The following is a 14260-nucleotide window of genomic DNA, read 5'->3' as shown; positions in this document are numbered from 1 at the left end:
CGCAGCGCTTCCGGGTCACGGACTGAGGGGGGAAGGGAAGAGACCCCAAGTCCCGGCGCCGCCCGCGGCTGCAGGCGGCGCGGCCTGTCACCCGGGCGCGCGGAGGCCGCCGGAGCTCTGGAGGGCCGAGACCACCAATCCCAGGGTGCTTCGCGCGCTCAGTGCCAAGACGGTGGGGCGGAGCGGCGCGCACGGCACCCTGGGACGTGTCGTCTTCCGCTCCGGGAGCGCAGAGCCGCCCGAGGCGCACTCACTGGCACCTGATTGGCTGTCCCGAGAAAGTGACAGGGCTTCGCGGCCCAGGGCCGAGAGCGGCGAGGAGGCGGGCCCGCTGGGCTTTAGGCGCGAGCGGTTGAAAGTCGGTTGGTATCGGTTCGGCCGCCGAGGTGCCGTCCCACCGCCCAGCCCGCTCCATGGCGGACCCGGAGGAGCTGCGGCTTTCCCCGCAGCCGCCGCCCTCCTCTCCCTCGTCTTCAGACGCGTCTTCAGCATCTTCCCCCGGCACCCCGGGGGGTTTGGGCCGTCCGGTTCCGAACAGGAACAGCGGCCGGCCGGTGGACCCGCTGGAGGAGGTGGAGCTGCAGATCGGAGACGTGAGTGCGGCCGGCGGGTCCGGGCCGGTCCCGCCCGTGTTCAGGATCCGCGTCGGGAGTCCCGCTCACTCCTCCCGCGCCGCGCCCGCGCCGGGGGCTCTTCGTGCCCGGCCGCCGGGTTCCCGTCCGGCGCTGTAACCCGAAACCGCGCAGTTCGCATCGCCCGCCCCACCTCGTCTGCGGGGCCGAGGGCCAGGCCGTGATCCTCTGCCGGGACTTAAGGCGCCCCCGTCCCGGTGGGCCGCCTGCCCAGAGCCCGCTGACAAGGCGATTATCTGTCCGGGCGGACCCAGTCAGGACGGGTCACTCCCCGCCCGGGGGTCCAGACGGCTTCCACTAACGGGGCAGAGACCCCTCCCCGGGCTGTCTGCCGGGATGCCGGGTGTGGTCGGCTTCTGCTGAACCTCCAGTTTCCAGACCCCGCCTCCCCGAGCGGTCCCGGTTTCAGGATTTAGGGTCAAGTGTAGGGTGTGTCTTAACTGGGGGAGCCTCCCGTGCAGACCGCAAACTGCGGAGTGAACTCCGTTAATGTCTCGTTGCTCAGTGGGTATTTGTTGTTCTAGAAGATGGCGAGAGTGCTGCCGCAGTTTCTGTCTCTGGTGAGCAGGCTGGTTCCAAGTGAGCGCGTAGAATGCAGTGCGGGTGTGTAACGTGAGGGTCTGTTCTTCGGTCTGCGCGTTTTCACGGTCTGCCGCGTTCACAGGTGAAGACAGTGGAGCACGGCCCTTGGTACCCACGTATCAGTAAGAGCTGTGTCATAAGAAGACCTTCAGGTACTTCTGGTACTTGGTGTCAAGGGGCCCAAGTCGTCTTGTTGAGCTAAATGAGACTCTAGTGTATTTTCAACGAAAAAAAAATGCTGACTGCTCCTGTCTCATCCGTCATGGATTATCTTTCTCGCAGACATACTTCCTCAAAGTTTACTTCATATAGAAGAACTTCTGGGACTTCCCGGGTGGTCCAGTGGTTAAGAATCCGCCTTGCAGCGCAGCGGAGGCGGGCCCGAGCCCTGGTCGGGGGACTAAGATCCCGCGTGCCACCTGGGCATCTGAGCCACGCGCTGTAGAGCCGGCGCCTGGCAGCTAGTGAGCCCGCGTGCCCCAAGGACGAGCCTGCCTGCTGCAACTAAGACCCGATGCAAGCAAAGAAGCAACTAAATTTAAAAAAAGAAAGAAAGAAAGAAAGAAAATTTCTTAGGTTCCACGAAAGAGCTGATGTTTTAGTTTGTAGATTTTTTTACTTTTAAAGAAAATAACTTGGGCATTGGATTCGAGGTTCTAAGTTATTTTCAGGTTGGTTTATAAGATGCGGAGAGAATTAAAAAAAATTTTTTTTCTATTCTTTGACTTTTTTTTTTTTTTTTAAATTTCAGGCAGCATTTTCATTAACCAAACTTCTTGAAGCTGCATCTGCAGTATCAGCTCAAGTGGAAGAGCTTGCCTTCAAGTGTACAGAAAATGCACGTTTCCTTAAAACATGGCGGGACCTCTTGAAAGAAGGCTATGATTCCTTGAAGCCTGACAACTGATTTGACTCTAATAATCCATACCACCTCATTTATGATGTTTGCACATGTACCGTGTGGATAGGATAATCACCAGCAGTTCTGTATACAGAAGATGAAATTTTTCTTGGTTTTCTTCATTTTGTGAAAACAGAATATGATGTTATTTTTGATGTTGGCCCGTTTATCTTTAAACACTTTCTGTTCTCTAAACTTTCAAAGACTCTTCTATGAAAGTTAATTTAATCAGTAGATAATATTAATAATGCCACAGTGCTACCAGTAGCAAACTAGGTGGACCATTATTCTCTTCAGTTTGCAAGAAGATACCAAAAACGGCAGAGTTTGAAGTCGAGCTTTATTATATGGACCAATGTTAGATTCAGCTCCATTAAGCTAAGTTCCCTAGAACCAACGATTGTGTCTTATTACTTCTATATTTCCAGCAGCTAGAAGTCTGTTACACAACAATCACTAAATGTTTGATGAATAAGAGTTGACAACGTAATTTAAAGCTGTTTTTTCTTCCTGTTTTTAGCATGAAGATTATAATTGTTTCTCGAAAAAATATTTGAGTCAGAACCTCATTGACTTGAAGGAAAATGTTTTTTTTTTTTAAGAGGATTTTGAACTTTAACTGGTGTCAGCTTTTTAAAATATATGATAAATATTTTTCACCCTTCTATCATGCTTTCCAAAAAAGCTTTTACTGAAACCTGTCTTGAAAGAATGCCTATTTTTTTTTTCTAAGGTAAACTGCTTTTATGGATATTTCTCATATTTGATGTTGTTATATGTTTGCTCTCTTTGAAGTGCCTTATCAAAATTGTCGCGCTGTATTATTACTTTTGGAGCTTGGCAAGTGATAATTCTAAATTCTAAATATAATAATTCTAAACAAGTTACTTTTTAAAAATGCATCAAATTTAAATGATGTAATTATTTTCCTATTATTTGATCTTCATGACAGTGTTCTATTTTACTTGTCCCGTATCTTACGTTGCGCTGCCTCTCTCTCTCTTTCTCTTTTTTGGTGGGTTTGTGTCGTATATGTCAGTGATTGAACCAACTAATTCTCTTGCTGTGTAACTTCTGGACGCCTCTGATACAGTATCTTACTTCTTTGTAGGTAAGGAGGTATGTGCAGAACTATATTCCCAAGCCCCACAGTAGGCCTGTGAAAGGGGACACATGGATGGGCAAAGGATAGTTTTGTTTAGCATATTAGGTCATGGTTCTTGATTAATTTTTTTAAGCTAAGGATAACACATATGGTGTGTTCCTATACCAAAGAGATGCTTATTTTGATATTAGAAAACTTTTTATGTGTCATGAAAATTGCAATTTTTAAAATGTACAAAAATAAACTTTTGTTCAAACCAAATGTTATTTCCATTTCTTTGGGTTCATTATTTTAAAACTTTTTACTGAAATATTTCAAACCTAACAGGAAAGGTGAATGATTTAAAGAGCACCCATGTATTCTCACCACGCGGATTTAATGAATGTTAGCATTTGGTATGTTTTCTTCAGAGCTATACGTGTATGTAAATGTTAGATGCATTTGAAGCTTGTTTTGTTACCTCTTTGATCCCATCCCCTTCTTGTCTCCCCAGAGATAACCACTGTCCTAGAGGTGGTGCATATTCTAGTTTGCGTTCTTGTATTTTTAATACGTATGCATGTTTTCAAAACACTACAAAGTACTGTCCTGAAACTAATATGATACTGTAAATCAACTATACTTCAGTTTAAAAAAAAACTGTACTATTTTGTGTCTGTAGTAACCAGCCTCCAGAGGGCCCCAGTGGTCTTCTCTTGCCTGATGATACCCATGGCCTTGTAGATTCTCCCACGTTGAATAGTGCTGACTTGTGTAAGTACCAGCATATTGAGGAAATGCAGTGTGATTTCCCAGACTATACCTTTTGTCCATTTTTCTGTTATGTTTTGTGTTTCCCTTATGGATTTGTAGGTATTACATATTTTGAATACTAACTAATGATCCATTATGTAGGTTTCAACTATCTTTTGTAGTCTGTGGTTTATTTTTGTATTTGATTATAGAGTCTCCTTGAATAAACGTTTTTCATTTTAATTTAATCTCACCAATCTTTCATAATAGTGTTTTCTGGGTCTTGTCTAGGAAATGTCATAAAGATGCTCTCCTGTATGTCTTTCCAAAAGTTAAAAAAGTTTGTTTTTAATGTTTGAGTGTTTAATCCACCTGAATTTCTTTTTGCTTATGGTTTAATTTTCGGGTCTTGTTTTGTGTGTTTGTTTTTGTATGTGTATAGCTGTTCCTCCAAATACCATGTTTCAAATGCTACATGTCATTCGATTGCCATATAAATGCCTCGGTCTGAGCTCTCTATTCTCTTCTTTTGATCTATTTGCTTGATCTCAAGCTAAGATTCCCTGTAACTTCCCCTGTTTTGGCTGTGTCATGAGTGTGATCTGTACTACTTTGGTTTTTGTGTGAGTTCCTCTCCCTGCGCCCACCATGTATGTTCTTTTAAGTTAGAAAAAGCATGTTAGTTGATTTCTAATTTAATTGCCATCAGCTTGGGCTAACCCTGATTTCAGGCACTGAGCTGTCTGTGGACACTTCAGTTAATTCCTCTACCAAACTTATAGCTGCTAATGTCGGAGCTCATGGGCCTGCAGCTCCGCTCTGCTTATAGTTTCTGTTGCCCAGCAGGGTCCACAGAGAAGTTCGTCTTATTTTCAAGAGTGGCTTTTAAAGAAAATCATCCCGTTTTATATTTCTTTTTGCTCTGCTTCATGGGAGAGATTGGGGAAGGGCTCAGGGCCTAAACATTTCTTAAAAACTTCAGAAAAAATTTTTAACTTAGTAGCTCATTGCCAGCTCTATACAAACCTCAGAGGACAATTTATTATTCTGACTGATGTAAACTTTTAAAAGCCTCAAGAGGCTGAAGTCAATAAGATGGAATTTTTAGCATTAAAATAGTGTATTTCGTTTCAAAAGTTCCTAGTATGAAATATGCATCAGACACTATGCTGGGAGCTTTATAAACATTATTTCATGTAACCATATTAGCTCTCTGAGGAAAGTGATATTATTCCTATCTACAGAATAGAAAACAGGCTGAGATGAAATAATTTGCCTGAGGGCCTCCAACACCAAAACTAATATGCTTGTCTATAACATACCTAGCTACCTAGCTTTTGGTTAGACCTATTAACATTCAAGGTTGTGATTTTATTTACTCTTCCCATGCGATGGTTTATGTGTCAACTTGGCTGGACCACAGGGTACCCATATATTTTGGCCAAACATTCTGGGTGCTTGTGTGAGGGCATTTTTGGATGAGAATAACAATTAAATTGGTAGCCTGAGTAAAACAGATTGCCCTTCATAATCTGGGTGGGCCTCATTCAATCAGTCGAAGGCCTTGGAAACATAGCTCTTCCTGCCTGATGACCTTTGAACTGAGACATTAGCTTTTCCTGGTTCTACAGAGCTTCTGGCCTTTGGACTTGAACTAGGACATTGACTCTGCAGATTTCTGGACTTGCCGGCCTCCATAATTACATGAGCCAATTCCTTATAATAAATCTCTTTATATATGTAAATATATATATATATACACATACATTTGTTGAAAGTCTACCCCATTCTTCATGTGGAAAACATATTGGTATCATTCCGTGTAAGAACAGAAATGACTCAGACAAGCCATGTTTTTAACAGAATTAAAGTTTGGGTAGTTTATTTTCAAAAGAAATCTATATAATTATATATTCAATAAATTTGTTATGTTTTTGATTCCAGTATTTTCATGTTTCAGACATTTTGGGGGTATTTAAAACTACCCGAAAACATTTTATTCCTGTGTAATGTTTTCAAATTATGAAAGCAAAAAATTTCAGTAGCTCAGAGCCAAAAAGTATCTGATGAACTTGCCGACCACATGAACAGAAGGTAAATTCATCCCCTGATGACTTTCTCTGTAGAGTAAAAATGTCCTATAGAGTAAAACATGCAGATCATTTTCCCCTGAAGTTCAGGTCCTGAATCAGTGCATTATAGCTCTTTTTTTCTTTTTCCTTAACTGCTTTATTGAGATATAATTTACATACCATAAAATTCACCCATCTAAAGTGTACAATTCAGTGGCTTTTCATATAACCGCAGAGTTGTTTATCTAGCACTACTATCAATTTTAGAACTTCTTTTTGCCCAAGAAGATACTCTACTTCTCAGGCATCATGTCCCCAACCCTCCCACCTCAGTAACCTCTGATCTACTTTGTCTCTATGAATCTGCTTCTTCTAGATATATCATGTAAATGGAACCATACAGTTATTTGAACTTTTTGTGCCTGGTTTATTTCGCATTCATCATGTTATAGCATGTGTCAGAATTTATTCCTTATTATGGCTGAATAATATTCCATCATACGTATACACCACATTTTGTTTATCTGTTTGTCAGTTCACGGGCACTTGGGTTGTTTCCATCTTTTGGCTGCTGTGAATAATGCTATGATGAGTATCTGAATACAAGTATCTGAGTCCTGTTTTCTTCTGGGTTTATACCCAAGAATGAAATTGCTGTATCGTATGGGAATACTATGATAAGCTTTTGAGGAACTGCCAAACTGTTTTCTACAGTGACTGCATCATTTTACATTCTGACCAGCAATGTAGAAAGGTTTTCAATATCCACGTCCTTGCCAATACTTGTTATTTTCTGTTTTTGTTTTTTTTTTTAAATTATAGCCCTCCTAGTAGGTGTAGTGTTATCTCATTATAGTTTAATTTGCATTTTCCTAATGATTAGTGATATTGAACATGCTTATTGGCCACTTATGAATCTTCTTTGGAGAAAAGTCTATTCAAGTCCTTTGCCCATTTAATAAATTGGGTTGCTTATCTTTTTTGTTGAGTTATAAGAGTTCTTTATATATTCTGGACATTAAACCCTTCTCAGATATATGAATGAAACTTCTTTCATTCTGAAGGTTGTCTTTTCACTTCTTTTAATAATGTTTGTTGATGCACAAAAGGTTTTAATTTAGATGAAGTCCAGTTTATCCATTTTTTTCCTTTTGTTGCTCATGCTTTTGTTGTTATATCTAAGACTCCATTGCCAAATCCAGGGTTTGGAAGATTTCCCATATATTTTCTTCTAAGTGATTCATGTCATATTTATGTCGTTGATTTGTTTTGAGTAAATTTTTGTATATGGTGTAAGGTAGGGGTCCAAATTCATTATTTTGCATGTGGATATCCAGTTGTCCCAGCACTATTTGTTGAAAAAACTGTTCTTTCCCCATTTGATTGTCTTGTCATCTTTGTTGAACATCAACTGACTGTTAAATATGAGGGTTTTATTTCTGGACTCTCACTTCTGTTCCACTGATCTGAATGTCTATCCTTGTTCTAGCTTTTCTGATTCATTCCTTTGCCATACTTTTATTCTCTTTTTATGATCTCATATAATGGTGCTCATTTAAAGCAAAAAGACAACTGGGAAGGAAGTGACAGAGAGGTGCTGTTTTGAGTTAATATCAGAGCTCTTTTTTCATAGTAATAAATATGTTTATTGGCTCTCAAGAGAGGCTTGAAGAGAGGTAAGATGAGTTCTTAAAACAAAATGTCTGTACTTTGCTAATAATCAGACATGTTCTCTGATGCTAGTATACTGATTATTCCAAAACCGTAAACCTTTATTTAAGAGTGTCTGTGATTCTTACTTTTGCTGGTAAGCAAGACAGACAAAGCTCTACCTTAAACTAGGAGCTGCAGATGGACTTTTTATATTCTTGTAGTTAAATACAATTTAACATTGCAAATTGAAAAGATTCTATACTGTCTACTCCCAGGAATTTACTGCAGTGCTATGCACACAATGGGTACTCAATAAATGCATGGTAAAAGAATGAATGAACCTTGAAGTAGATTTCTCTTAGTTTCCTATCCAAAATATGTACCAGTATATACACATTATCAATATAATTTATTTCCCTTTACATGGGCATCAGTCATTTTGATTTTTTCCCAAATAACCTCATGTCCATGTAAGCTAATTTATTTTAGCCGTTATTATAAATTATTTTGTGGCATTTATTTTGTACTAATAAATCCATCATGAAGCATCCCACAGTATTCTCTGTGTAGAAATAGGTTTCAGTCGGTTATGAATAGGAATTGAGTCTAGTTGATTGAGAAATGAGTGATAATTCACAGGGGTCTGTGAAAAGAGCTGGCTTCATTAGCTCAGAAGGCATCTCCTGCAGGGGCCACATTTCTACCCAGATGAACGATGGAGCATATGTCTTCTGACTTCCTTTGCTGTCAATAGATCTTCTCTGTCTGTAGTTATACCAAAACTGATGGATCATTTCTTTGAATGGTCTTGTGGTCAGAGTATAGAGAATTGGGTTCAAAGCACTGTTGATAGGCAGAATAAAAATCACTACCCAAGACGTTATGGTACCTGGAAGAGAAAAATGAAATTCCTTGAGTGTTTATGGATCTTTACAAGGTATGGACATACCTTGTCCTGGTTTCCCCGCCCCCCCCCCCAGCCCCCCACACTGACTTCTGAGTCTTAATTTTTTTCCCCTTGATGTCACATAATTAAATACCAAGTCTATATGTGTTTCCAGATGTTTTTCCAGGGTGCCAGTGTTTGAGGGAGGAGCTAACACTATCAAAAACCAGGTGTTTTGCTAAGTAGCTTTTCTCGAATACATCAACAAAAGTATTCTATTGGGTAGAAATGTGTTCTACCAAGTGATTATATATTACTCGGATATGATTCCATCTTAGGAAAAACAATATTGTTTAGTATTTAAATCATACCTTTTCAAGTGTTTTAATTATTAGATAGTACATGTAATATTTCTCAGAATATATAGACTTAGCTTTAATAGATTTCTTTTCTGCTATTTATTTGGTTTGAAAAACAGGTATGCATTTTTAGGCTTTTGACTATTTATTTCGGTAAAAACATCTTTGCCTAACCTTATCTTAAAATTACTGCAGTATGTATGCAACTACCTAATACTCAGATTTTTATTATAATTTAATTTATGCTCTCTTCCCTCTTTTACTTATAAAATGTAAGGCACTATCACGACCAATCATGGGATAAAGCAAAATTAAAGTTGTATGTTTATAAATTTTTAAAGTGTGAATATATATTGCAGTATACATACAGTTAACAGGATTTTATACATTTTTTTATTGTGGTAAAATATACATAACATAAACTTTTCCATTTTAACCATTTTTAAGTGTACAGTTCAGTGGCATTAACTACATTCACATTGTTGTGCAACCATCACCACCATCCATTTCCAAAACTTTTTCATCTTCCCACACTAAAACTCCGTACCTTTAAACACTACCCACCCCCAACCCTCCTCCCCCTAATCCCTGACATCGCCATTCACAAACTTTTTGTCTCTGTGACTCTGACTACACTAATTACCTCATATAAGTGGAATCATACAGAATCTGTCCTTTTGTGACTGGCTTATTTCAGTAGCGTAATGTTTTCAAAATCTATCCATGTTGTAGCATGTATCAGAATTTCCTCCCTTTAAAGGCTGAATAATAATCCATTGTGTGTATATAACTCATTTGCTTTAAGCATTCGTCCGTTGATGGACCCTTGGGTTGTTTCACTCCCACATTTTGGCTACTGTGAATAATGCTGTCATGAACATGGGTGTATGAATGTCTGTTTGATTCCCTGCTTTCAATTCTTTTGGGTATATACTCAGGAGTAGAATTGCTGGGTCACATGGTAATCCTATGTTTAAGTTTTTGAGGAACCACCATACTGTTTTCTACAGCAGCTGTGCCATTTTACATTCCTACCAGCACAAGAGTTCCAATTTCTCCACATCCTTGCTAGTACTTGTTATTTTCTGTTTTTGAGAACAGCCATCCTAATGAATGTGATGTGCCTTATTTTTAAAGATCAAGAGTGCCTTCTTCTGTCGTCTCTCACACTCTGGGGTAATGTTCCCTAAATTGCTATGTATTTCAGGAAGAAAAATTTCTTATGTTCTAAAAAAAAAAATGAGGTAATTATTTGATAATCATTTTGACCTGTGTTCCTTTCTGGTCATCTTAAGCATGGGATTATCAGAATTTCAATGCAGTAAGTATAATTTATTGGAATCATTGTTCCTTTGTTCCCATAGTCACTATGTTTTTTGGCATTTGTGGAAAAAATTGAACACATGGCAGGCTCCAGCTTGCGCCAGGAGAAGCTGTAGCCCCCGCCATGCTCTGGCTCCAGCCCCCCACCCCTCAAGGCAGCAGCTGCCAGTGACCCAGGAGAAGCCCTGGCTCACATGGGGCTCTGACTCTAGCCCCTTCGTCTCCAGCCCCCAAACCCCAACCAAGGCGATGGGCCTGACATGCCGCAGGAAAACCCTTGCCCCTGTTTGTTTCAGATTCAGCTCTCCCACCAAAGCCACTGGGCATGTGCAGACCGCATAGGGGTGCTCCCACATAAGGACACAAATCAAGCTCAGGATAGGCAACTGTTTTGCCTAATTTCACAGAGGCAAACAGAGAAAGCCAAACAAAATGAGAGGACAGGGAATATTTTCCAAATTAAAGAGCAAGATAAAACCCCAGGAGAAAAACCAAAAGAAGTGGAGATAAGTAATTTACCTAACAAAGAATTTAAAGCAATGGTCATAAAAATGTTCACCCGCCTTGGGAAAGGACAAGAGGAGCCCACAACTGTAACAAAGAAACAGAAAATGTAAAAGAGAACCAATCAGAGCCGAAGAATACAATAACTGAAATGAAAAATACACTAGAGGGTATCAACAGTAAAGTGATACAGAAGAATGAAACAGAAGAATCCTTAGCAACCTGGAAGACAGAATAGTGTAAATCACTCAATCAGAATAGCAAAAAGAAAAAAATAATTAAAAAAAAAATGAGGATAGTTTAAAGGACCTCAGAGACAGCATCAGGTGTACTAACATTTGCATTATAGGGTTCCCAGAAGGAGAAAAGAGAAAGGAAGGGGGCAAAAAATGTATTTGATTAAATAATGGCTGAAAATTATTTAATTTAACCTGAAGAAGGAAGCACCTGATCCAGGAAGCACATAAAGTCCCAAACAAAATGAACTCAAAAGAGATCCACACTAAGACATATAATAATTAAAATGGCAAGAGTTAAAGCAAGAATTTTAAAGGCAGCAAGAGAAAGGCAAAGAGTCACATACAAGGAAAACCACATAAGGCTACCAGCTGACTTTTCAGCAGAAATTTGCAGGCCAGAAGGGAGTGGCATGATACATTTAAAGTGTTGAAAGAAAGGAAAAAACCTATAGCCAAGGATACTGTACCTGGCAATGCTATCATTCAGAATTGAAAGAGCAGCAGCAGCATAGCCCAGTGAGATCACCTCGGTGCTTTGTGGTGACTTACAGGGGTGGGATAGGGAGGGCGGGAGCGAGGCTCAAGATGGGGGGGGATGTGGGGATATATGTATGCATATGGCTGATTCACTTTGTTGTACAACAGAGACTTGCACAGCATTGGGAAGCAATTGTACTCCAATAAAGATGTATTTTAAAAAAAAGAGTTTCCCAACAGGTAAAAACTAAAAAAATTCATCACCACTAAACCAGCCTTACAAGAACCATTAAGGGGACTTTTTCAAGTGAAAAAAAAAAGCCATAATGAAAAGTAAAATATATGAAGGAAAAAAATCTTACTGATAAAGGCAAATATAGAGTAAAGGCAGTGGATCAAGTACTTAAAAGAGCTAGTACTAAGATTAAAACCAAAACTTTGTAAAATCAAAATCAACTATAGTTACAATAAACAGTTAAGGGATACATATAAAGATGTAAAATATGACACCAAAACAAAACTTCAGGGGGGAATAACAATGTAGAGCTTTTAGAATGCATTTGAACTTAACTATCAGTTTACATGTGTGTGTGTGTATACATATATATATATATATACATATATATATATGTATATATATATATGGCATGGTAACTACAAACCTTAAAACAACAATAGATACACACACACAAAAGGGAAAGGAACCCACACATAACACTAAGGAAAATCAAGGGAAGATGCTAAAAGAAGACAAGAACAGAGAAGAACTACAAAAACAACCAGAAAACAAGTAACAAAATGACAATAAGTACATACCTACCAATAACCACTTTAAATGTAAATGGACTAAATGCTCCAATAAAAAGACATAGGGTGGCTGAATGGATTAAAAAACAAGCCCCATCTATATGCTAGCTACAAGAGAGTCACTTCAGAGCAAAGATACATACTGAAAGTGAAGAGACGGAAAAAGATATTCCATGCAAATGAAAATGAAAAGAAAGCTGGGTTAGCAATACACATATCAGACAAAATAGACTTTAAAGAGAAGTCTGTAACAAAAGACATAGACGGGCACTTATAAAATGATAAAGGGGTAAACCCAAGAAGAGGATATAACATTTGTAAACATATGTGCACCTAACATAGAAGCACCTAAATATGTAAAGCAAATATTATCAGACATAAAGGGAGAAATTGACAGTATTAGAAGATGGTAGGAGACTTTAATACCCCACACACATCAAGGGCTAGATCATCCAGACAGAAATCAATAAGGAAACAGTGGCTTTAAGAGACACATTATACCAGTTGAACTTAATAAATATCTACAGAACATTCCATTAAAAACAGGAAATTACACATCCTTTTCAAATGTGCATACAACATTTTCCAGGATAAATCACATGCTAGGCCACACAACAAGTCTTAGTAAATTTAAGAAGGCTAAAATCATATCAAGCATCTTTTCCAACCACAATAGTATGAAACTAGGAGCCAATTACAGGAAGAAAAGTGGAAAAACACAAATGTGTAGACTAAACAACATGCTACTAAAAAACCAATGGGTCAACAAAGAAATCAAAGAGGAAACAAAAAATTACCTTAAGATGAATGAAAATAGAAACACAACCCTCCAGAATCTATGAGACACAGCAAAAGCAGTTCTAAGAGGGAAGTTTACAGTGATTCAGGGACACCCCAAGAAATAAAAAAATCTCAAATGGACAACCTAACTTTCTAATGAAAGGAACTAGAAAAAGAACAAACAAGGCCCAAAGTTAGTAGAAGGAAGGAAGTAATAAAGATCAGAGCAGAAAGAAATGAGATAGAGACTAAAAAGTAGTCAAAAAGATCAGTGAAACTAAGAGTTCGTTTTTTGAAAAGATAAAATATTGCTAAATCTTTAGCCAGACTCATCAAGAAAAAAAAGAGAAGGGATCAAAATAAATAAAATTAGAAATGAAAAAGTAGAAGTTACAACTGATATCACAGAAGTACAAACAATCATCAGAGAATACTACTAACAGTTATATGTCAACAAATTGGACAACTTACAAGAAATGGATAAATTCCTAGAAACATAAAAACTTATAAGAGTGTATCAGGAAGAAATATGGAAAAAGGTATTCCACGCAAATGGAAATCAAAAGAAAGCCAGAGTAGCAATACTCATATCAGACAAAATAGACTTTAAATGGAAGACTGTTACAAGAGACAAAGACTGACACTACATAATGATCAAGGGATCAATGCAAGGAAAGGATATAACAATTATAAATGTATATGCATCCAACATAGAATCACCTAAATATATAAGGCAAATATTAATGGACAGATTTTTTATTTCTTTACAGGAAGAAAAAATTCATACCTGGTATTTCTACCTGAAGCAATGAGAGAAATTTCAGTATAAAGATGGGTATCCAGCACAATGCATCAGTAAATACAATAAAGAAAAAACGTTTGGCAAGGATCATCTCTTTCCTAACTTGATTCCGTACTTTGGTTGCTGTTATGGCACTTTGATGGATGCTGTAAAACATGCTTCCATATGAAAAAACTATGATGATAAATGCTGCTAAGTTAATACCTATGAAGAACACAAAGATGATGATTAATGAATAAGAACATTCTTTCAGAACAAGCAAACATACCCTTAGCTGTTATTGTAAAGGAGAAGATACAAAGACCACAATGTGTTTTTTGTTCTTTGTAAGAATTACTAAGGCACAAAAATCATTAATTAAAAAATTTAAATATTGTTGAAGCTATAAGAATGATGAAATGTTTAA

The 14260-nt window shown here is 38.7% G+C and overlaps 2 protein-coding genes and 1 long non-coding RNA gene across 3 annotated transcripts in view; 1 reads left to right on the top strand and 2 right to left on the bottom strand.

The window, feature by feature from the left end:
* LOC309628373 overlaps positions 1 to 14260 on the bottom strand; it is a 351833-nt gene that overhangs the window by 85763 nt on the left and 251810 nt on the right. The gene's annotated exons all lie outside the window — the stretch shown is intronic.
* On the top strand, positions 138 to 3481 carry LOC309628362 (renal cancer differentiation gene 1 protein). The gene is made up of 2 exons (XM_082391368.1): positions 138 to 593; positions 1966 to 3481. Exons 1-2 carry the CDS (start codon positions 414 to 416, stop codon positions 2119 to 2121), a joined length of 336 nt encoding a protein of 111 aa, XP_082247494.1. The 5' UTR covers positions 138 to 413; the 3' UTR covers positions 2122 to 3481.
* The window catches only part of RXFP1 (relaxin family peptide receptor 1), a gene marked incomplete at its 5' end in the record, with an annotated part of 75897 nt that continues 69704 nt past the window's right edge, over positions 8068 to 14260 (bottom strand). The window contains 2 exons of the mRNA XM_082391587.1: positions 8068 to 8566; positions 13840 to 14058. Of these exons, the coding sequence (XP_082247713.1) occupies positions 8265 to 8566; positions 13840 to 14058 (521 nt within the window). The 3' untranslated portion in view covers positions 8068 to 8264. The remainder of the gene's footprint in view (positions 8567 to 13839; positions 14059 to 14260) is intronic.

Source organism: Balaenoptera borealis, assembly GCF_965194805.1.
Source record: "Balaenoptera borealis genome assembly, chromosome: 4".
Lineage (NCBI taxonomy): Eukaryota > Metazoa > Chordata > Mammalia > Artiodactyla > Balaenopteridae > Balaenoptera > Balaenoptera borealis.
The sequence above is the reverse complement of the archived record's forward strand: the minus strand, read 5'-3'. Positions and strand labels throughout refer to the sequence as shown.